The sequence below is a fragment of the Canis aureus genome, chromosome 7 (assembly GCF_053574225.1).
Source record: "Canis aureus isolate CA01 chromosome 7, VMU_Caureus_v.1.0, whole genome shotgun sequence".
Taxonomy (NCBI): Eukaryota; Metazoa; Chordata; class Mammalia; order Carnivora; family Canidae; genus Canis; species Canis aureus.
Window position 1 is genome coordinate 67,194,430 of NC_135617.1, and position 24,473 is coordinate 67,218,902.

At 49.4% G+C, this 24,473-nt stretch overlaps 1 protein-coding gene across 4 annotated transcripts; it reads left to right on the top strand.

The window, feature by feature from the left end:
* Positions 1 to 3,812: 3,812 nt before the first annotated feature.
* Positions 3,813 to 24,248, top strand: BNIP5 (BCL2 interacting protein 5). 4 transcript variants are annotated; one of them, XM_077904253.1, is made up of 12 exons: positions 3,813 to 3,997; positions 10,638 to 11,260; positions 12,378 to 12,497; positions 14,189 to 14,253; positions 14,546 to 14,786; positions 15,823 to 15,954; positions 16,805 to 16,866; positions 17,151 to 17,391; positions 18,266 to 18,397; positions 19,271 to 19,335; positions 20,768 to 21,025; positions 23,079 to 24,248. In XM_077904253.1, exons 2-12 carry the CDS (start codon positions 10,642 to 10,644, stop codon positions 23,112 to 23,114), a joined length of 1,971 nt encoding a protein of 656 aa, XP_077760379.1. In that variant the 5' UTR covers positions 3,813 to 3,997; positions 10,638 to 10,641; the 3' UTR covers positions 23,115 to 24,248. The 4 variants fall into 4 exon arrangements, with proteins under 4 accessions (XP_077760379.1, XP_077760380.1, XP_077760381.1 ...); XM_077904254.1 differs by having other exon boundaries at positions 17,154 to 17,391; XM_077904255.1 differs by having other exon boundaries at positions 16,808 to 16,866.
* The last annotated feature ends 225 nt before the right edge of the window (positions 24,249 to 24,473 follow it).

A 24,473-nucleotide genomic window follows, 5' to 3' on the forward strand; every position in this document is an offset into this window, starting at 1 on the left:
GGGAGGGGACATTCTGGCAGCTGCTGGAGGGACAGGAAAAGTCACTGAGGCAGGGGAGCATGGACGGGGATTGAGATTCACTGAGCACTGAAGGCATGAGATCTAAATCCAGTCATTTTTGTGGGCAGAAACCAAAAGAAATTCTGAGACTGCCTTCTGGCTAGGGGATTTTGGTCCTTGGTTCTAACCTGACTTGGCAAAGTGTGAGGTCACAGGGTTCGGGCACCTCTCACTGAGGAGAGTGAAGATGACATGTCTCCAGGAAGCTGGGTAAGTGGAAAGCCCAAAAAAGGTTGGGGCTGGACTTTGGATTGGTGGATTCCAGGCAGAGGGTGTGGCCCTGGAAAGGAGGGCATGTCCAGGCGCTTGCTCTTTGCTCTTGGGACCCATCGTTTCCATAACGTCAATTCTCTCGCTGGGATGGCAGGTAGATTTCTGGGAATTGGGGTTTCAAACTCAGACAGATTTGAATCTCTGTTGGGAAAATTCTTCTGTTAAACATATCACGTAGAACTGCCCCTCCTCTGGCTCCTGAAACTGGAGCATTCTCTCCTACCCACCCCTCCTCATTCGATACCTTCATTTTCCCTCGAGACCAAGTTTATCTTCTGGTCTGGAGTGTCCATATTATTGCCTACATAGGCCACAGAAGAGGGTAAATGGTCTTTCTAAACAAACAAATACACAGACTCTCAGGGGAATAAAAATCTCCATTTTGAATTACCACTTTTTAAAAAATATTTTATCTATTTATTTGAAAGAGAGAGAGCACAAGCTGGTGTAAGAGGTAGGGGGAGAGGGAGAGGAAGAAGAAGTAGGCTCCCAACTTGGGGCCTCGATCCCAGGACCCCAGGATCATGACCTGAGTTGAAGGCAGATGCATAACTGACTGAGCCACCTAGGTGCCCCTGTGCAAGGGGCTATTATAAGTTTTTGAGTTTGGGGCTATTACTCCTGGCCAGAAGGCAGTCTCAGAATTTCTTTTGGTTTTTGCCCAAAAAAATGACTGGAGTTACATTTCATGCCTTCAGTGCTCAGCGAATCTCAATCCCCCTCTATGCTCCCTTGCCTCGGTGACTTTTCCTGTCCCTCCAGTGGCTGCCAGAATAGAAGCCCTCTTATAAATGTTGCTTTTGGGGGGATGTGCATGCGTTTCTGTTGTGTTTCTATCTGGGAATGCAGTCCTGGGTCAGAGGGTTGGTGTCTGTTCAACTTTAGTAGACATCGACACTCAGTTTTCTTAAGTGGCTGCACCTGGCAGCTTAGGAGAGTTCTGGTCCCCCCCACATCCTCTCAGACACTTGATACATCAGTCAGAGAATTTACAACCCCACTACAGGCTGCTGTATGGCTGAGACATGGAATAGAAAAAAACCAGCTGCGAAAGAAAACATGCACTCTGGTTCCCATTTACATAAAGCCCCCCCAAACAGGCAAAAATAATCTAAGCTGTTAGAAGTCTCGATTGGGGTACCTGTGAGAGAAGCATGAGAAAGGCTTCCGGGATGCTGGGATTCTGTTTCTTGATCTGGGTGCTGGTTCTAGAAGTTTATTCTCTTGGCAAAAATTCTGTATGGTTATGATTGGTGCTCCTTTCTATACGTGATACTTAAACGAAAGTTTCAAAAAGCAGTCTCTCTTACTTTCCCCCTCTCCCTTCCTCTGTCAACTTTCATCACAGCACTGATTGGGAACCATCCTGACATCAGAGTCCCCTATGGCCCTGTGACCTGTACAGTTGCACAGGGCTTACACTCAGAAAGGCCTGAGACGGTTTCATGCTCTGCTGTCTCTGTCTTGAAATAATTACCATCCTTTTTTTTTTTTTTTTTTTTTAAGATTCTATTTATTTACTTTGGAGAGAGACAGGGTGAGCACAAGTAGAGGGGAGGGGAAGAGGGAGAAGGACAAGCAGACTCCCCACCAACCAGCAAGTGGAATGCGGGGCTTGATGTGGGTGGAGCTCGATCCCATGACCCTGACTGAGATCATGACCTGAGCCAAAACCAAGAGTCAGCCTTTAATCGACTGAGCCACCCAGGTGCCCCTACTTAGCACTTTTTGAACAAGGGGCCCTTGGTTCTCATTTGGCCTAAGCCTCACACATCCTGCAGCTGGCCCCGGGCACCAGAGCCAGGGCGAGGGTCCCCTCTGGCTGACTACAGAAGTTGTCAAATGCCATAATGGCCCCAGGATGGCTCTCCCTCCTATGAGAACCTGGGATTGGATGTACCTGCGAGTGGACTTACTGCGTCACAGGGTGGGCTTGGACACCACTCCCCCTTGGCTCTGCCCCTGCTCTTCCATCTGCTTTTTCTTTTTCAATTGTGGTAAAATGTATGTAACACAAAATTTACCGTTTTAACCATTTTAAAAATCTACAGTCCAGTGGCACTAAGTACATCCACTTTGCTGGACAACCAGCCTACCATCCATCTCTAGATCTCTTTCATGTCTCCAAGCTGATACCCTGTACCCGTAAAACAATACTCCCCATACCCTACCACCTGTTTGTATGATTCTCCTCTCTTCCAGCTACACTGTGAAGCCGTGAGGGCTGGGTGGGGCTTATTTACCTCCGAATAAGAAAGAGCACATAGATGCACAGGGGGCCCAGATTACATGGCTAAGAAAACACAGCAAAACACTGGCCCTTTATTGAACACTTACTAGGTGCGAAGCACTCTCAATACACAGGAAGGATGGAGGGGCATCTAGGTGGCTCAGTCACGTAAGCAACTGCCTTCAGCTCAGCTCATGATCCTGGGGTCCTGGGATCGAATCCTGCGTTGTGGGCTCCCTGCTCAGCGGGGAGTCTGCTTCTCCCTCTCTTTCTGCCCCTCTCTCACCCCCTCGCACCCAGCTCATGTGCACTGTCTGTAGCCTTCTCCCTCCACTCATTCAAATAAATTAATTAATTAAAATAAAATAAAATAAAATAAAATAAAATAAAATAAAATAAAATAAAATAAAAAAGAAAACAAAGTACTGAGAAAAGGGCTTGGCACTCAGTAGATTTTCCTCTTTTCGTTAGGAACATTATCACACCTGGCCCTATGCTCATCCTCTTTGGAGACTACTTAGTTTTTGAATGAAAAACAAACTCAGACACATTGTGTCCCCTGCTGGCATATGGTTCCAGGTCTGGGTGCCTCCAAAGCGTGATGCTTTCAATATTTACTTTGCAATACCTCCCATGTCAAGTTAACCAACACTGGATTTCTGACAATTTTTGCTTGTGTTTAAATAAAAATAGTTCTTCTCTTTTGGATTATAAACATGTATAAACTCTCTAAAAACATCCAGGCATTACAGAAAGTGAAAATGTGAATTTTTAAGACCTTTTAGAATGTTGTCGAAATTCACGGAGACCCTAATCCAGGGGTAGCGGGATTTGGAAAACAGGCGCCTTATCACTCCTCCTTCTGAGTTTGCCCCCCAACTCAACCAGTATATATGTTGCATTCAGTGACCTTTCTTTTTAGATCTTTCCCTCTTGGCTGGTTTTCTCTTTCACGGACCAGCTTTCCTCCAGCCAGGTCTCAGGTTGTTTTCTGGCGTTGGTTTCTTGCTGATGTTTGGATGTAATAGGGAAGTTGTTGAATGAAACTGGTTTGTTTTTTTCCCCCAGGTAGCTGAGGTAAGCCTCCTATCGCTGGAGGAGCAGGAAGCAGTGCTGTGATAGGACAGGGTGAGGCCATAACCCGCAAAGGTTGACACTTGGCTCTCTGGATTGGCTGCCCATGAGCTCAGCTCCTGGGAGTTAGGATATAAATGACCATGACCAAAGCATCTTCTGAGACACTGGAAATTGGCAGCAACAATAGTAGCATCTTCTCCCTGGGCGAGCTAGGGGGACTACCCCTCGGTGCAACTTCCAGCCGACAGCGAGTTGTACCCAGATACTGCAGGGGTACCCGACACAGAGCTCCTGGTCTGTGGTCTGGAGGTCCTGGCCAAGGGTGTCTTGTGGCAGCAGTAACTTCTGTGGTCTGAGGTTAGTTGAACGATACTCTCTTCTTGGGGGCTGGAGTAGCAGTTGGGTATCTTGGGGTCCTGAAAGTAGGTGCAGACCCAGGACTCAGACTCTGAGTTGAACCCCAATTCTGCTTCTGGATTGTTGGGCTCTCCCTAGGCCTCAGTTTCCTCACCTCTAGAAAGGGCAGATGTCAGTGAAGTAATCTTGGGCAGTGCCGCTCAAAGAGCTCTGAATTAACTCGGGCTTACAAGCTCTGAATTCAAGTCCTAGTCTTGCCTCTTACTAGCCCAGCAAGCCTGGGGGAGCAAGTTCCTTATTTTGGGCCTCTGTTTCCTCATCTATAGAATGGGAGCAGCATTACCTACCTCTCCTGCTCATTTCCCCATTGAACATAGTAGAGGTCAAGTCATGGACTTTATGTGAAGGTATATAGTAAAGAGACCTCACATACAGGAGGTATTGTTATTATGATATGGCTTGATTCAATGTCTATCCTTTTAAAGTTCTTGGAAGTTAGTCCAAGGCTAGGAAGAGATGTAGAGTTCTGGTGGCCTGCTGCTCTGACAGGGATTTGATGGCAGATTATAACATTGCATTGCCTGTGGTCTTTGATAGAGGACATGATGGGGTGAGGATGGAATGGGGCATCAGCAGAGCACAGTCTAGTGTTGGATGGAGGGGAGTGGTGGTTATCTTAGGAGTTTTTCAGCTTTGGGAATGATGATTGCACTTCCCCTGCCCCAAGTCTGCCCCACTGCTCTATCCTAGTGCCTGAAGTTCCGCCATTAGGTAGCTCTTTCCTTTGAGTTTTAAAGGATCCTCAAGAGATGCAAGCACACAGCCTTTTGGAAAATAGGCACCAGGTATAAGTGTGTTTGGTGGTGGCAATAAAGAATAGGCAGATGGTCAAAGTCCACTCCTCCACCCCTTTACACTGAGCTGGCACCCCGAATGGTGCCATGTGGCTGCTCAAATGCCCCTGTGACCTGAGGCTTCACGCAAAGATCTGATCAGGCTCTGCTGTGGTTGGGCTTGGGCCCTGGCTGGAGCTTCTGTCCATTTTGAAGTGGACAAGGACCAGTAGGTGAATACCGAGGGAAGGATGCCCAGGAGGGTGACAGGTCTAGAAACCATGCGATTTGAGGCTGGAATGATTGGAGTGATGGACTGGACAGAGAGTGATGGACTGGGCTGGGCTGTTGCTGGTGACTTCAGCTCAGTCTAAGGAGGACTTTCTTAAACTACGGACTGGCTGACAGTGGAAGGGTGGTGAGTTCCCACTGCAGGACGTGTTTCAACATGGTTAGCAAGCCTACCTGCCAGGAATGTGGCATAAAGGAGTCCTATCCAAGAGGTAGGGCTAGATCCTTTTCAGGTGACTTCTGGCTCCTAGAACCTATTAGGAATTCCAGAAAGGAGAAGTAATACCTTGGATTTTTACCATCTAACACCTGAGAGGTGTGCGTGGGAAGAGGATGGGTCTAGTGTTGAAAGAGAAAATGACAGCTTCGCCATCCCCTTGAGTCTGGTCAGTGGAGGTGGAGGGCCTTCCCCAAAGAAACTCCTCACTATACTGCAAGTTGTGGGGGGTGGCATGTGAGCTTCAAATGGGACCCACATCATTGTGGGAGCCCAGGTAGAAGGCTTTGAACCTGGGGACAGGCATGGCTCTCACTCCAGGAGTTTGGAGTGTCCAAGGGGCTGCCTCTGCCAGTGAGAAGCAAGTGTGACCTCAAAGTGAGGCCCTTGACCCTCCAGCCTATTGAGTGGTTTCTAGTCTGTGGGTCTGTGAGCCCTGCCTGGTGTTGACAGTCTTGCCTCTGGGGCATGGGCATCTATACCAAGCACCTGTGCATCTGTGACTCCATGTGTACAGGTCACAGTGTGCATGTGTATAGATGTGGTTATGTGCATGAGTGTGGAATAGCAGCTTTGCTCACCACTAAGTCCTGGTGTGTGTTTATGTTTATGGAAGGCCACCTGGTGTCAGAGAGAGAACAAAGGATTTAGAATTCGAGGAGGTGGACTCAAGCCCCAACTCTATGCTTCCTGGCTGTGGGAGCCCAGGTGAGTCTCTCAACTGTTCAGAGACTCAATTTCCCACCACCAGCCTGTAGGATTCATAAGGCTGTGGCTTTGAAGCTGGGCCAGTTTCAAAGGGCATTCTGGACACTCTGTGGCTGCGTACAGGTGACTGGTTGAATTTGTGCATATCTGTGTATTGCTTATTTGTTCTGCAAACCTGAGAGCCCCGCCCAGGCAGTGTGGATACAGTTGGGAACCAGGCAGGTTCAGGTCCTCTCTCCTAACTTGGGGGTGGTGGTGGTGGTAGTGTGGCGGCGAATACACTTAATTCATTATTCCCTTGCCTTTGCTTTAAGAAAAATAACACGGTGTCATAAATCCACATAGATTTATGTGCATTAGAGTGTGTTTCTGTGACACATGAACGTGTTAGCCCATTCTGGCCCATGGACTTGGTGGCTTCAACCACAAACCTTTACTTCTTACGGTTCTGATATGCTGGAGGTCCAAGAACAAGGTGCCCCAGATTTGGTGTCTTGTGGGGGCTTCGTGGTTCCCTTACATGGTAGGAGGGGCCAGGAAGCCTGTTTCTTTCAGGAGGGCTTTGCTGTCATGACCTAATCACCTCCTAATGCCATCTCATTGGGTGTGAGGATTTAATATATGAACTTGCAGCAGAGGGACACTAACATTCAGACCATGGCAATGAGCGTCTGTGGGTGTTGACGCTGGGCCCCGATGTGGGTGCCGTACACACTCCCTCGGAGTAGCCAGCTGTTTGTTGAATATCTATTGTGCAGGGCAGCCCAGGTGGCTCGGCGGTTTGGCGCCCCTGCGGCCCAGGGCGTGATCCTGGAGTCCCGGGATCGAGTCCCACATCGGGCTCTCTGCATGGAGCCTGCTTCTCCCTCTGCCTGTGTCTCTGCCTCTCTCTTTCTCTCTCTCTGTTGTCTCTCATGAATAAAGAAATAAAATCTTAAAAAAAAGAATATCTATTGTGCAAAGCACAGGGGTGGATAAAGGCAGCCCCAGAGTATCTCTGTGAACTGGGCCAGAGCGGTTACAGAGAAATGGAGCCAGAGGACTACATTAGAGAATGGTATAGAGATGAGGTCAGCGCAGCATTTAGACAGCGCAACAAGAAGAGCAGCACGCTCAGAACTTGGCAAACTTCCTGCTCCCTGGTAAGTCAAGGTCAGCTCTGTGGGCTTTCTCTGGTGGGTGGCGGTTGTTTGTAACACGTCACTGGCCTGTATCACGTCTTATCAGAAGTCCTGTGATTTGCACATCGCTTGGGAGTTTCTGAGTAGGCTCGGACTTTGTTCCGAAGTCCCTTTTCTGCCAAGGTCATAAACCGGTTTACAAGAATAGCTGGGTTTCTGTACAGTAGGGGTTGGCTGCAGTGTTGGGGTTACTGGTCTGGACACACCTCCGGGACAGAGTGGAATTCCCCCGGAGGCTGAACGTGGGTGGACCCCCAGGCAGAGCAGGGGCATGAAACGTGGAAAAAAGAGGAAGGAAAGAGAACATCTTGCTTTGATGAATTCTAGATAGGCAGAATTTTACAATCAGAATGTCTGGAAAGATTTAATTCCAGCACATGTAGAATGTGGAGTGTGTGTGAAAACACAGTCCTCTTAGGGCTGAGAGATTTTAAAAGTCTGAGGACACTTTGGCCAAAGGGGGGCTCTTCTGGGGTGTCTCCCTGGGGGATGGGTGGACTTGGCCTCCTTGACCAGCCACACCGTCTCAACTCCTGGGGCTGGCATTGGCCGATCTTTAGAGTGTGAAAGAGGAGGAGAGGTCTGAGAGGTAGGAGGAGGGTGGACTGAGCTGGGTCACGGCCGCCTAGAGAGGGAAGAGCGTATCAAATGCTGTAGCACCTTAGGGAAGGATGAGGTCCCTGGATTTGGAATTGGGAGGCCTCAGGAGATACTGGAGTCACTCTTCTCTGGGTAAACACTCAGAAAGGCCTCTCCCAGCCTCAGGTGCTGCTCTAAGCTGCTCCATCGCCTCCCTCTGGGCCCAGGGCATTGCTGCTTTGGAGAGAGGGTGGCCAAATCGAGGCAGTTTTCTTGAGAAAACATCAAGAAGGAAACCATCGCCCAGTGGAATTGTACCGATGCTGTGATTAGGAATCTCGGCGTGTCCCCTGAATGCAGGAGGAGGACACTGCGACCATCCGACCATCCCCGATGGTGGAAACCGTTCCCATGGCAATGACAGCTTTTAAACGGATTACTGCGCCTCTTTCCCCATTAGCTGGGAAGGATGCTCCCACCCTCTCTCTGTGTTAAGCCCCCTCGCCGCTCCTGAACAAGGGTGTTCTGTTGTGTTACGGTGGTTCGCTGGTTCGGTGGTTCGGTGGTTTTATTAGCGAACTGCTTCTCGGCCAGCCCCATCCAATGTGCCCTGACCACAGGAATATATGGAAGAAGCAGAGAGAACCCTGACACCATTCAGTAAATATCTCTGGCTCAGCTTGCTTGGATCTTAAGTTAAATAAACCTTCAACCTAAATTTATCTTCTCCTAAGACCATGTGCTACTAAAGAGAGAGCGGCTCTCAGGGGAATAGAGCATTACTGTCACCACCACTTATGTGGTGCCCATTTGAAGAAGACCAGAGCATTCCCTCCGAGGGTACCACCTGCATCTTGTACAATATATCCCTAGCACCAAGCATAATTCCTGGTATTTAGTGGATGCTTAATTGAAAGGCATAAATGAAAAGAAAGAAAATATTTTCTTCTATGATTTCCTCTGCTCATCCTACCCCATACCACATTTCAAAAGCATGACCAGAAGGCGACCTCTGAGGCTTTTGAGAACATTACTTAATTTCCACATAAGGTACAGGCACGGAGAGCTAAAGTTTTCATATAACTCAGAAGTTCCGTTTAAGGAACATTAAACACCAAATAAAGACTTCCAAATTGCCAGCTTCCTCCCCAGCCCGTTTTATCATTTCCTGCAAGGTTGTCCATGTGGATCCCCAGCAATGCTGCTGGTTCCCGCTGGCCTCTGGCCACCCTTAGAAGTCCCTCCTCCCCAGACCTGTGCATGAAGCAGGGAAGATATCCTGAATGCTACGGTCACCTCCAAATCTCTCTGTATTTCCCCATGCCTGTCTTCTCTCTCTTTATGTATTTTCCTCATATTCACATGGATCCCCACACATCTGAAATTGCAATTATAGGTTGTTATTTGTGCCTCTAAGCTGGACATGTGATGGGGCACACTTTAATGAATTAGTTGGTAAATGCAGGAGACATGATGTAAACAGGTAATTCTTGAATAAGGAATATGCTAAATAATACTTAGTAAATGCATGATAAAGCTGTAATTACAAAGTAGCATAGGCAGTCTGTGTATCTAAACTACATAGGAATCTCCAGGGGCTCAGATTTGGGATTCAAGACCATATTTTATTTTAGCTTCCCCCAAAGGGCAAAGGGTTTCTGAACAGCTTTGGAAGAATTGGGAAGCTACAGGATTTTCGGATTAAAGACACACAAATTAGGTGCACTGTTCATAGTCTGGCCTGATTAAAATGGTGCCCAGGAGGAGATGATTCTTTCTATCATCTTTTCTGTGGGCAGCTACTTCCTTCTGGATGGAGAAAGGAAGGGCTCCAGCTGCTCTAAGATGGGACTGGTCCAAATATGTATCCTGTATGTTAACTACGCAGCCAAAGATACCTATGTATTGCACAGTCTCCTAAATGTTTGTGTTGTACATTTATTCATTTGTTGAATGAGTGCTTACCGAATGCTAGGCAGTCAGGATACAGGACCTGGCAAAACAGAGGGAAGGAAGAGAGATTCAGACAATAACAATGAAACACGTGGCTGCTGAGGGAAGAAGCAGGGAGACCAGTTGGGAGGCGATTGCAATAGCCCCAGTGAGCAGAGCTGGGCCTAGCTTACCCATGGGGTGGTGGAGGAGGAGAGGAGACGGGTGGGGGTCCAGATGTGCTTTATGGAACCAACAGTCTTTGCTGATGTGGGATTAAACCACATCAGATTAGATGTGGGGAGCAAGAGGAAGCCAGGAGTCAGGATGACTTCAAACTTTTGGCCCAAGCAATTGGAGGAGCAGAGTTGCCATTTACCGAGCTGTCTTGTGAGACAGACAGGCAGGTCTCAGGCATATTTCAGATGAGGACAGTGGTACATGAGCTGCCCAAAGTCCCAAGGGGCAGGACGTGGCCCCTGGCTCGTTATATTAGATTCCTATTGCTGCTATAACAAAATACCACAAACTCGGAGGTTTGGGGGAAATGTGAATTAATCATCCTCCAGTTCTGGCAGTGAGAAGTCCACAAGCAGTCTCAAGGGCTAAAAGCAAGTTGCTGGCAAGGCCGTGTCCTTCTGGAGGCCCTGGGGTAGTTGCAGACCGGCTGTGACATCTGGGGCATGACCTCCTATGGTTTAGTTCCCTCCTCTGGAACATGAGGACAAAGATAGCCCTTCCTCCCAGATGGTTGAGGAATTTAAATGAGACAATAGCATTGGGGGTTGATGGTCACTCACACGAATGGGCAGGGTGGGTCGGAGCATGGGTCGGCATGTTAGCCCACCTGTACATCTCTGGGAGGTATCCTGTAAGGGAGCTGTTTGTTTTGTTTGTAGTGCAATGGATCATCCACGGGGACCCAAGAAGCCTCCGTCGGGGAGGAGAGCCAGGTCTCTGGAGAGGTCACACAGCCCCAAGAAGGACTCAGAGTCATGGAACTGCAAGGGCCATTCCCTGCCCATGTCCACTCCCCCCTCCAAGAGGGTGCTTCACCAGACGGCCAGTGATGGGACCAGATGTCCCCAGAGCCCAGCTCATGGCCATGGTGCCCTGAGCCTGGAGGAGACCAAGAAGTTTCTCTCCAGTGACCAGAGGCCTCCGCAGGACACCAAGAAGGACAAGACCCAGAAGCGGGGCCAGCAGGGGTGGCTGAAGACCATCATAAACTTCTTTCTGAGGACAGGCCCTGAGGAGCCCAAAGACAAGGCCAGCCGGAAGGCAAAGGGGAAAGAAGGCCTCCCCAAGTCTGCAGAAACCCCGGAAGCACCAGGGGACACAGCTCCCAGGAAGAAAGCCCACGACAAGAAGGCCAGCCGCAAGAAACACAGTCACAAGAAACATGCTGCTGAAGAAACCAAGGGGGCCCAAGATCATGAGGCCGAAGGCCAAGAGACAGGGCTGCCCAACCTGGCTGCTACCCCATGCTCCAAGGAGGCTGACCGGGGCCCAGCACCCAAGGGTGAGCAGACCGTGCCTGGTAACCCCCTGCCCCACCCTCAAGGGCTATGGTCCTCTAAGCGGGCTCTTCAAACCTCTCAACAGAAGGGACGTGGAAGGTGGGGCGACCATCAGGCACAGCTCCACTGTGAAATGTCTTCAAGGCAGAACAGCACCATGGCAGAAAGCCTGCGGTCAAGGCCCATTTCCACCACTGTTTTCTTTTCATCCATAAAATGGGGGTAATAGTTGCTCTCCGCTGGGATAGCTGTGGCCTGGAGCTGGCCCATGGTCCGCACATGGTGGCTGTTGTTGTTAAGTACTCTAGTTGAAGGAGCAAAGACTAGGGAGAAACGGGAAGGCAGGGAGAGAGGTGAGGAGGGGAGCCCTGCCCCAGACATCGATCCATCTGTGTGGACCATGGGTGCGGCCAGAGACGTGGAAAGAGCCAGCTGCCTAGTGCCAGTCCCACACTTGGCTGTGTCAGGAATAAACTTGCTCTGTGACCTTGGGCAAGTTACGGCCCTTCTCTGGGACCTTTGATTCCTCATTTCTAAAACAAGGAAGCTGGTCCCCAAGGTGCCTTTCTTTTCTGACTCTTATGTCTGGAGTTGAATACACTATAGGCACCTGGAGGTAGAGCACTCAAAACTCACCATGGGGTTTTTGGGGTTTTTTTTGAGATTTTATTTATTTATTTGTTTATTTAGAGAGCATACATGAGTGAAGGGAGGGGCAGAAGAAGAGAGAGAGAGAGAGAGAATCTCAAGCAGACTTCCCACTGAGCGTGCAGCCTGACACAGGGCTCGATCCCATGATCCCAGGACCCTGAGATCATGACCTGATTCCAATCATGACGTGAGCCCAAACCAAGAGTCAGACACTCAACTGACTGAGCTACCCAGATGACCCCAAACTCACCATGTTTTTCATAAGGAGAAGGAATGCCTGGGTTGAAATGGAAACCTTGGCAGGTTTCTCATTTTTTGTTTTTGGTTAAGCCTGGAGCTGGCTACATCAGTGTCTGTCTCTCTGCAAATTCTGTCATTTTATTGTGTTCGTGAGCAAAGTCAGAAGAACGTCCCTGACACCCCCTGATCTCCCCTCAACCCATACACTTATTTCCATCTTTCTTCCAGGTGGGGAAGGTTCTGATCTTCCCCAGTCCTTGTGCATTGAGGATGGGGTTCCTGGAGCAGCAGAAATTTCTCCTCAAGCCACAGGTCACCGGTGGGGAGAAGACCTCAAAAACACTGACAGTGAGTCAGAATCTACAGTGTCCTCTTTCTCTGCAGTGGGGGTGGCCGATACCAAATGATTATAATGCATTGTTCTGGATGACTGCTTGGACCTTGGATGGTCCTCTCAAGATCATGTACAGATCTTGTTCCTTCTGGGGCTTCTGGTCACATTTACTTATTTTAGAGTTTCACAGAAGGGAGTCTCAGGAATTAGAACGGCCACTGGCAAATGTTCCTGCCTTATGTGTTAATGAGCATGAGACTTTTTAAAGTCTTTTTCAATTTAGAGAAGGAGTGTGGAATAGAAGAGTATAGATTGTATATACATTGTTAAATATATGGAAGAGTGGAAGAGTTCTACAGATACTCATATATTCACAATTGTTGATGTAGGCCACCATTTGCTTCATAAATGTGTGTGTGTGTTTAATTTTGTTGCTGAGCCATTTTCAGTAAAATGATCCTTCATCCTTAAATACTTAAGCACGTCTCTCCAAGAAATGAGTACAGTCTCATGCACAACCACAATACTGTTATTGCCCTTAATAAAATCAATAGTGAATGCTCTATGAATCTAATTCCCTATAATGAATGGGCACATTTTAAAAGATATAAAACATCTCTGCATCTGTCAAACAATAACTAAAAGGCATCTAGTTGGCTATTCTGCAGGCTGTTTATTTTACACGTAAATTGTTTTGTTTTTGTTTTTTTAAGATTTTATTTATCTATTCATGAGAGACACAGAGAGAGGCAGAGACATAGGCAGAGGGAGAAGCAGGCTCCCCATGGGGAGCCTGATGTGGCACTCGATCCCAGGACCTGAGCCAAAGGCAGACGCTCAACCACTGAGCTACCCAGGTGCCCCTCGAATTGGCTTTTTCACATGAGAAGAAATTGGCTGGTTGACTGAGTCAAAATGTGCAGACAGCCCGGGGCTGGGGGAGTCTTGTTTACACCTTCTTTCATGTAAACCGGTCAGGTGACAGCTAGCAGAAGCTACTCTGAGCATACTGTCTTTGGGTCGGTTGATGAGGGTATCAATGAAAACCATTTATGTTGTTTGTGGTTTCTCCGTAAAGACTTGGTGTGCTAGAGGTGTCCACCTGTCAGGCTGTCTGTGTTACATCTGCTGGAGTCTCTCCGTTCTCTACTTTAATTAGGCTGAGCCTCCACAATTTTCCCCACTGGAACTTTGCAGGTGGGAAGATTGGTATTAGGCTCCTAAATTATTTCCAAGCACAGTTCCTTAATGGCCTGATAGCCAACTGAGGGAATTGGGACCGGGATTACGATTCACACTTCACAGAGAGATGAAGGCCCAGAGAGGTTAAGAGATTTACTCAAGGTCATACAGCTTGCCAAACCCAAAGCAGGTACTTACAAATCTGTAAAGGCCAAAGGAAATAGGGGGTATAGGTTGAAGCTTGACCTGAGATTGCCTGCCTAAAATTGCATGCTTTGGCCTACTGCCCTTTCCTGTGGCTCTCCAGAGTCTCTCTAGAAGGATTAGCTCCTGGGACACGGTGCTTTTCCCCATGTCCGTGGGCCATGGACCTGTTTTAAGAGCTCTGTCTCTCTCTCTCGTTTTTTTTAAAGCTCTGTCTCTTAATACAGGACTAAGTTGATCCCAGAAGTCCAAGACAGTCATTAGAAAGGGGTCTCTATGCACATGGAAAGACTAACTGGGTGCATTCACTTTCTTCCAGAGGATACAATCATCAAGATGATAGTGGAATTTCTCCAAAGAGTGGGAGACCAGTGGGAGGAAGAGGTAAGGAGCAAAGGGCCTGTGTAAACCCCCATCGGCTTGACCTCAACCCTCCTCCTCCTGTCCCTACTCCCCCTCCCCCCCTCCTCCTGTCCCTACTCCCCTCTCCTCCTCCTCCTCCATGCTCAAACCCTGTCTGCCCTTCCAGGCTTCAGTGCTCCCCGGCTCTGGGCTCTCTCACCTCCCTTACCTGGGGCCACCCCGAAGCACCTGGCTGCTCTTTGGTTGCTTCTCGAGGAGCTTTCCCTCTCCTCAAGGTCAGGGCCTGACTCAGTTTCCCTCATCTCTCCCACAGCAGCTTCAAGCTCCTCAGCTGGTGTTGGTGTCGCAGAACCCAGCGCCAGCTGTCAGGAAGAAATCCCAAGAGAAAAAGTCTAACTTCAAGAGAGCCTTTTCTCACAAGAAACATAGCTCGGAGGAGCCTAAGAGAGCGGGGCCTGGAGAGGTTTCCAGCCCAGAGTCCCGGCCACTCAAGAGGCCCAGCTTTCTGCCCCTGTGTGTGGGGGGCCATCAGCCCTCCACCTCTAGCAGCCCTGGTGAGCAGACTCAGAGTCACCATAGCAACACTGCAGCTGCTTCCAGTTCTGGAACCTTCTCCAGGGCTGGAATTGGCCGTTTGAAGGGCTGCCATCCCAGTTCTGACTTTTGTTCTGCTCCAAGCAGTGTGGGGAGGGCAGTGGGAGGAGAAAGATCACCTCCACACGCGAGACCTCACTGCCCAGGCAATCGAGCTAAGCCCACAGCAGACACTGTTGAGGGATCCCTTAGCCATTCACATCTCTCCATCATCCAGCTTCTCTACCCTGGCAGGGGGTAGCATGTGCAGGAAGGAACCACGGCCTGGGAAGCAGGGCACCTGAACTCTGAGCTACGCTTTCTACATCATTCGCCATCCCTGTGCCTGCCTCAGGCTCCTCACCTATAAAATAAGATACTTCCGTACTGCGTGTCTATACTCGATCAGTGTTCATAGCCATATTGTTATCCCCATTTTATAGATGAGGGAACTGAGGCCTGAGGAGGTAAAACAATGTGTTTCAGGGTCACATGGCCCACCAGTGTTGGAAACTGAGCCAGAGAGAAAGGATCATCCTGGGTGGCGGGGAAGAAGAGCCTAGCCCAGCCGCTTGGCCTGGCTGGGGGAATTTAGATTTTAAAAAGGAGGGGCAATGCTTCACACCAAATATGAGCCCCACTGGCAGAATTTCAGGTCACAGGGGCAGGTGGCCTCATGCAGGGGGTTTCTGGCCCTGCTGGGATAATTCACACCACGGAATCAGGCCTTTCTTCTCCAAGCCAAGATGCTGGAGGAGGGATGAGGTTATCAGGGGAGGGAGGAGAGGAGGGCAGAGCCCAGGAAAACTGGTTGTTAGGAAGTACAGCGGGATAAGGGAGGCAGGTCTGGGCCCGTGCACGGGAGCCTTGACCCTGACCCACCGCTCACCTCTGCTGCATCAAGACCTTTGCACATTCTAGCCACAGAGTGAACTTTGGAACCTCTGCTAACTTCTGCATGTGAGTCAACACCTTCACATTGATGAAACACACCCACCCTTTCTTCTTGCTTCTCAGGCTTGGAGGAACATAACATACAAGAGGCCGCATCCACAGACAGTGGGGGTCCAAGTCCCTTCCAGCTTTCCTCCCAAGCAGGAGGTCAGGAACCAGAAGAGGACGTGCAGACCAACACAGCCTTGGAATTCAGTTAGTACCCTCTCCTCTTCTTAGAGGCCTGTTGGAAATTATCTGATCCGACCCTTCTACATGTAGAAGAGAAACGGACCCAGAGAGAGACAGTGACGGGGCCTTGACTTCCTCCGAGCACAGCAGGCAGGGGCAGTGTGGCGTCCGGGGCACTCAGCATAGTTAATAAGCTGCCGAGAGCTAATTAATGTTAGCTGCCCTTTGTTGTTGTTATTGGTGTGGCCATGGAGCCCAGCTTGAGGACAGGGCCTCAGCAGAGGTCCAGAGGGAAGGACAGAGGCAGGGGCTCTGGGGGAGAAGTTCAACAGGTGGCCGGCTGCCAGCATGCTTACTGTTTCCTTGCCATCGGCAGGGCCAAGGATGGGGTCGTACGATCACTGTCAGTTCTGTGCGTCTGGAGACCGTTTAAAGATCCCCTTCCCCCACACACCCCTCCTGCTTGTTTGCTCTTCACAGAAAATGTGCCTTGAAGGGGAATTGAGAAGGCCCCTGTTCTAAGTAGAAGAGGAGGGCGGTGCTGGGCGAGGGGACCAGGCCTTTCCAAATGGCCTCGAGGCACCTTCTCCTGGAGGCAGGGGCTCACCATGTAACGTGGCACCTATAGGCGCTCACTGACCAACGAAGAAATGAACATATTCCCAGGGCACCAGCTCTGCTCAGGCCACTTCTGAGGAATCTACCGGTGTCCTCAGGGCCCGGCCTGGGACACCGGACAAGGGCAAGCTCATGAGCAGCCTGGACACCGGTCAGATTCACCCAGGGAGCCACTTGGGCCTTAGGAAGTGAGGACAGACCATAGATAAGCTTTTCTCTACCCTCGAGTGCAAGCCACCGTTTTGTTCTTTTTTAGAAGAATTCATCCAGGAGATCATTGCCCTACTCCCGGATGCAGAGGAGCAGTGGGGAGTGAAGGTGAGGCCGACGTTCCCAACCCTTGCTGGGGACACCCCCACCCCTGCCTGCCATAATAACTTCGCTGCCCCTCCCCCAATTCTCCATCTTTCCAGAGCCCACCTCCAAGCCTTCCGCCTTCCCGAAGCCAGCTTCCCCGACCCCCATGGCTTCAGGCCACACTCGCGCTGGCCAGGCTGCACCCGCACCCTCTGGTCTACACGGGGTCTCCATGTGTTTCAGGGGGGGCTGGTCTCTCCTCAAGGTCGGGGGCCCTGACTCAGTTTCCCTCATCTCCCCCACAGCAGCTTCAAGTCCAGGAACCAGAGGTGGCTGTAGAAAACCTGTCCCTACCCTACAGAAGGAAATCCCATGAGAAAAAGAGCAGCTTCAGAAAAGCCTTTTCACATAAGAAACATGGCTCCAAGGACCAGAAGAGAGCTGGGGCTGCAGGTGCCACCAGCCCAGAGTCCCGGCCGCACAGGAGGCCCAGCTTTCTGCCCCTGTGTGTGGGAGGCCATCAGCCCTCCACCTCCAGCAGCCTTGGTGAGCAGCCCCAGCATCACCATGGCAACAGAGGCTGCCTCTGGCCCCGGGCTTCCTTCAGAGCAGGCTAGGCCAGCTGTGTGACCTCTGCTTCAAGCTTGATTCCACTCTCTGGCTCTCTGCTCCAATGAGGTGGGGACGTGTGGGAGGGCTGTCGAGAGAGGGGGTGCTGATTGCCAGCTGGACCCACCACCCACGATGCCAGCCTTCCCTTCCCCCACCCACAAACACACAAATACTTAAAATCAAATGCAGTCGGAGAGCAGTGCATGGGTTCATCAGCTGGGTGCATCTGACTCACCCGAAAGCTAATAGAAAACCACAGAGACCTGGGTGTGATGAAGTAGGATATGGCCAGGGCCTCTGCTTTTTTACTCCTCCGAAGCATGAGGTGTACAGTGATTCCCTTGACATGTATGGAGGGCCCACTACATGCTACTGTCCCACATGTTATCTCACTTAAGCCACTTATAACCGGTGAAGTCAGTCTTGGTATTTCCATTTGACAGATGGAGAAAGTGAGGTTCACACAGGGGAAGTGACTTGGCAAAGCCTCACAGAGCAAAGGGGATGTGGGCTCATCTGGTGGGATCTGTGGACAGGCCTGCTCTGTTTCCTCCTGCATTGTGAGGAGGGAGGCAGAGGGGGCTGGTGGCAGAAAATAAGAATATTTCTGGAGGGGGTAGAGAAGGCTCTGTGAATGCCTTTGAGGTGGGCGCTGGAGGTCTGGGGGCTCCCTGAGGAGCCCAGGGAAGCAGGACCCCTCTGGGGCCAGTGCCTTTGGACAGCTTCTTGTCAGAACCTGGACCTGGATATGCTTGTGGATTTGAGACAGGTGCAAAACATGCTCACACCATCTCCTTTCTGCCCTCAGATCTGGACGGCGTCGAGTTCCGGGAGTCCTTGCCCACCGAAGGGGCACCTGTTAAGCCCTCAGATGCACCCTCCCAGACCAGAGGCCATAAGCCAGAGGAGGGACCACAGCCAGATGAAGTGTTCGAATCTAGTTAGTACCACCCTACTCTCTCCCGGGGCGGCTGCTGTGGGGTTTCTGTTTGCATGGGCCTCAGAGGGTGACTTCGAGTAGGGTCTGGGAGGGCTATTGACAAACACCCCAGGAGACTCTAGCAGGCTGGGGAGGAGGCAGCCTTGGCCTTTCAACTGGGGCTCCTGGGGCCGAGTTGCAGGTGAGAACACCTGTCTTTCTGTGGGATGTAAATTCACCCACCCTGCTCCACTGGTTTGCTCGAATGTTTCATATAAAATTCCCGGCTTGCTCTGGGTCTCATAACCAGTGGTGTTCTGGCAAACAGAATGAGGGTGGGTGTGGTGGGGGAGCCCCGATATGTAGCTTTTGCAGATTTCCGTGGTGTAAGTGTCTCCACCATGGCTGATTTCAAGCTGCCAACTGTTGATGATGAAAGGTCTGCAAATATTCAGAATATTTGCCATTGGGTCTTGGTAGGATCAGACAAACGCATGTGGCCATTTACAGCCCCGCCTGGTGGACGCGATCTTGTTACATCCATGGCTGTGGCGTCTCCCCCTCCCTGCTTTCTAATTAGCTGCTCCTGGTCTCAACTCCCATTCGTGACCATGCTACTCTATAGCCTGGATAGGAGACATTGGGTGATCTCAGTTTCCACATTTGTAAAAATGGAGCTGAGGTGAGGCTCGACTGGCCAAAGTCTTTTCAATTCCTATAAACAAACTCAAATAAAGCTCTCATGCTCCAGCCCTAGTTTTGGAGAAGATTTTTCTTTGCCCTTCAAAACTCATCTGTGTACTGTGTTTTAGAGACAAAATACCGTCTGTAGTGGGAGGGTGTGTTGTTGCAGAACTTGTCAATGGCCTCTGAATCGTTCTTTATTTTCTGTAGAGGAGATGATCATTCAGAGGCTGGCGGACCTTCTCCAGGAAGTGGATGGCCAGTTAGGGGAGCAGGTAAGGACTACTCAGTACCCCCAAGGCTGGCCCCGGAGGCCTCATCAACCCACAACTCAGGCCTGAATTCAATCCCCATCTCTACATCCAGGTGACCTTGGGCATGTCCCTTAAACTCTCTGAGTCTTGGTTTTCTCTTTTGCAAAATGGGGGGTATATACCTACTTGACAAAGTTTAGTGCATATATAGAAAATGCCAGTCACATAGCAGATGAGATAAATGTTAGCTTAATATAATGTCTATGCAGCTCACCCCGCCCTCCGGGACCTCCCCGATCCAAATCCCCCTTGAAGTTCAACTCATGTTCACACCTCCCTTGAAGCCTCTTTCCTTGGGCCTGCCAGTCCCATTGATCTTGTCCTCTACTAGCTTTCTTTTCACTCTCTGTTGGCACACATTTCAGCATCTTTATGATCAGCAGTTGTCTCAAGCTTTTAGATTTTGCCTCTCCTGCCAAAGAGCCAATAACAGAAAGTTCTCTTGTTGAAAATCTCACAGTCTACTTGGAGAAACAAACACAGATCACATATGAAACAATAGATATGAGCCCAGGTCACAGATGAGTCATGAGCATAGGGACACTGTGAGTGCCTCACCTTACCATCACAGTGCTCACTGGCCCAGCTCCCCACTGCCAGCACCTGCATCCTTTTGCCTGAGGACTGGCCCCTAGAATCATTTTACCATCCACACAGTAAGCCAGAATGATCACCCCCCACCTTCTGAGGAGCAGCCCATGGCTTCTGGGAGCTGGTGTATACATACTTTAGCTCCCTTGCCCCTTGAGGGGATAACTCTGAGGAATGTGCTCTATGTTGACTCCTGGAGTGGCCAGCGAGGACCAGGCTCAGTAGCTAACCTCTGTGGACCTCCTTCCCATCTTTGTCCTGGATCCTCATCCTCTGTTGGTGTTTTGCAGCATCACTGACCACATAAACCAACTGCACTTAAGCCCTTGTCTCTGGGGGAACCCAACCTAGGACATTTAGGTATTAAGAGGAAGCGACTTAGAGTGGGAACTTAAATCCATCCAACATCTACTCTGCATGAAACATTTTACATAAACCATCTCACTTAATTCCCTTCCCCGAACAACGCTGAGTGTGGGTGGGGGTATTATTACTGCCATTTTACCCACAACTGAACTGAGGCTCAGAGAAGTCACACAGCTAGTAAATGCTACTTAAGCATCTGTTATACAAAGACCTGCACGTCCCCCCCCCCCCCCCCCATGTTGTTCTGCTGCTTGGAGTTGAATCTTGCGGAACAGATTCTGAGAGGCTGGGGGTGGTGGAAGCATTTAACACGGGAGCTCATCCAAGGGGCAGGAAGGTGTCCAGCCTGGGTGCACGCAGTTGGGGCCAGGGGCAGCTGGTGGGAGGGGGCTACTCGCCAGCGGCACTGATGGCCTGTCTTCATCTCTGCTTCCAGATCAAGCGACACCCCAGCTTTAAGAGGTTTTTATACAGGCTCTCAGACTCCTCCCTCAGGAAGCTGGCAGCCACCCTACACAGTCAGCAGGCCCACTCTACGGAGTCGGACAGGAAGCTAATTAAGGGACCCTACCACTTTGCCTTTGGCTTGCCTAACAAATTTGCTGGCAACAACAGCCACGCCGTCCTCAGCCTCATGGGCCTGCGCTACAGCCAACACAGCTACTCCCATTTCCCCTGTCGAGAGGCCCAGCAGGTAAGAACAAGCGACACCCAGCTCAAGATCCCAACAGGATTGGTATACTGTCCTCTCCCCTCCTCTGCTGAGTTCTTGACTTTTGGGGTCTAGCTCAAATGCCACCTTCTTGCTAAGGCCTTGTGAGATGATTCTAACCCACGTGATCTATATTTTTCCCCCAAACCCTCACTGGCTTTACTTTATTTGATCATTAGAATCTTCTTTATTTGGCTCCAGCCCCTAATTGTATGTGCATTTCCATACTTTTTGATTTGGATGTGCAATATTGGACCCGGTGCTACCTTAGCTTGCCCTTCTTATTATTTTATGGGTTGTGCTGTTTGGCTTCCCAAATTCAAGACTGTCATAAAATTCGAATGACAAAGCAGAGTAAGATTCCATATCAAGTGAAGTAAGTGGTTGAGGTAGATGAGGAGGATCCATGGCTGTTGGATTTGGAAGGCTTCTAGGGGGCAGTGATCCTTCACTGACCTTGTCTTGGTTGATTGATTAAAAGTAGCTTCTCCCTATCATCGAGCTCACTCTTCTGATTGGTTTCGTGTTTTTCCTAATAACCTCGCCCCTGCCCCTAAGGCTCTGAGGCGGTTCCTTTAGAAATAATACTCCTCACTGATTTTTTTAAAGTCTGAGTTTTCATGTTGTCTGGTGGACTCTGATAAACAGTGTTCCCCACTTTTTTCAAAATCACTTAAGATAACCTGCCTATAGGCCTTTTGACCTAGATCTTTAGTGCAAAATCTACTGAATGAAGGGGTGACATTACAGGAAGGAAGTGTTCCCCAGGGTGCCTCGGTGGCTCAGTTGGTTAAGCGTCTGCCTTTGGCTCAGGCCAAAATCCTAGGGTCCTGGGATTGAGCCCCCTGTCAGGCTCCCCGCTCAACAGGGAGTCTGCTTATCCCTCCTCCTGCTCATGCTCTCTCTCTCTCTCATAAATAAATAAATAAATAAATAAATAAATAAATAAATAAAATCTTAAAAAAAAAAAAAAAAAAAGAGGGCAGCCCTGGTAGCGCAGCGGTTTAGCGCCCCCTGCAGCCCAGGGCCTGATCCTGGAGACCCGGGATCCAGTCTGACGCCGGGCTCCCTGCATGGAGCCTGCTTCTCCCTCTGCCTCTGTCTCTGCCTCTCTGTGTGTGTGTGTGTCTCTCATGAACAAATAAATAAATAAATCTTAAAAAGAAATAAAGGGAGGAAGGATTCTGGCTGTTGGCATTGGCCAAACAGGACTTCTACATCCAAACGGTCCTTAGATCTTTAGTACAATGATGTCACCATTATGGAAACACCCAGTCTTTCCTGGAATTACCTTTCAAAGTCATATGATAAGTTTCTCAAGAAAGCTCTGATCTCATAATACTCGTTTCTTGTCATTCAAATGGTCTGCTTTATGTTGACTTGTTTTCCTGGTGGGAACTCCTTATGACCTTCGATGTCTCTTTCCTCAGCCTCATTATCTTTGCCCAGATATGGGGGATATTATGGATAATTTGCCCTCTAGGATGGGTTAGATAAAAACTTATGGAGTCATCTGAGTTCTTTGTGAAAGATATTATAGAAACAACAGCTCTGACTTCCTCAGTAGCCCTAGCTCCAGCTTTTGGTTTTACTAACCATTCATTCACTCACTCTTTCATTCATTCAACCAATAAGTATTGAGAGCCTCCACTGGGCCCAGCTGTGTGAGATGCTGGAGGGCCTCTGTATGGTTCTGTTATATGGAAAGACAGAATGTTTCCTGATGACAAAATTAAGTTTCAGTAAAATGCCAAATTAGTGGTAACTGAGGCCAGTGAAACCATTGATCTGGGAGGCCTTCCAGGAGGTGGCAAGCATAGGTTTTGGCCTTTGAGGGTGGGGAGGCTGTTGATGGGGAGAAAAGGCCAGGAGGGCACTATAAGGCAAGAGCTGCTGTCTGAGTAAAGACCCAGAGGTGACAGCTAGTGTGGTGTGTTAATATGTTAATTAGAAGTCTATTGTCTGTTGCTATTAGAGTGGGACACATGAGTAACTGAGCTATGGCTAAAACCTATGTTCTTTTTTCTCCTCTCAGAATATCACAAGTCCTGAAACCGAAAGTCCAGATTAAAAGCTATACTTTTAACTCAAGTTTCCTTGAACTACCTGAGCAACTGTAAGCTTTAGCCGGTCCCTCTGAAGATGCTTCATAATATCCCAATCCAGTGCTTCACAGGCATGAACGAAGACAAGTATGGATGGCCATCTGTGTCCATGTGCCCTTGTGGGCTTACTGAGACTGAGATACACAAAGCCCTCTTCCACTTAGCAGGAGGCAGAGGCCATGTCGGGGAAAGAAAAGCATTGTGCTGGGAGTTAGGAGACCAGAGCTCCACCTCCTGACCTGCCCCAAACTTGCTGCAAGATCCTGGACTTGTCACCTTCTCCACACCTTGGATTCTGGGCAAAAACTATGTGACCCATCAGACCTCTTTGGACTCTATCATGCTGAAGTCTCCCTAAATGGGGTGGGGGTGGGGGAGTCAGGCTTTCACTCAGTGGCTAAATACACCCCACTGAGTTGGAGGCAGTCCTTAAGTCTTCACTGAATGAATGAATGATCAGACAAATGAGTATGAGAGCTCCTGAGATCCAGATGCTTCTACCAGGCATTCCTTGGAAGGCCGTGGTCCTCAACTGGGATTGTGCAACCGGTAGTTCTATCTCCAAATTGGGGGCTGGGGTCAAGGCCTTCACATTCTGGGGCCAACCCTAGTATGGACTTAGGTACCCTTATTTTTTACTATCATGTATTTTCTTGACCCTTAGGGGCTAAAACAATACCTACTATCATGTGAAAAGCTGGCTGGCATTTTCTAGATGTCAATTTCAAGTGAGCCTTAGTTTTCTATATAAATTTTTGTTTAATCTCCCACCAGAATACCCACATGCATTTAGCTAGATGTGCATCCATGTGCAACAAGCAATTTATTCAGTTGACCAACAGTGATTACCAAGATCCACATGGATGTGCAGACACCTCTCAGGAAGTCTACAGGCCTCAGATAGAGAACACCTGTGAATTGGGGATCCTCGGTCTCTCAGAATCCTTCCAGTGCTGCAATACTATAATTCTATGTCCAGAGAAGTGAAGCAGATGTCTTGCACTTCTCCCATCTCATGAGGGTTTGTCAAGAGTCAGTGAGAAAATGAATATGGAGAGTTCTGAAAATTACATGGTGCTATGTTCATGTATGTTGTTATTCTTTTTTTTTTTTAATTTTTTTTATTTATTTATGATAGGCACACAGTGAGAGAGAGAGAGGCAGAGACACAGGCAGAGGGAGAAGCAGGCTCCATGCACCAGGAGCCCGATGTGGGACTCGATCCCGGGTCTCCAGGATCGCGCCCTGGGCCAAAGGCAGGCGCCAAACCGCTGCGCCACCCAGGGATCCCTGTTGTTATTCTTATTACAGATACAACTGGGTAG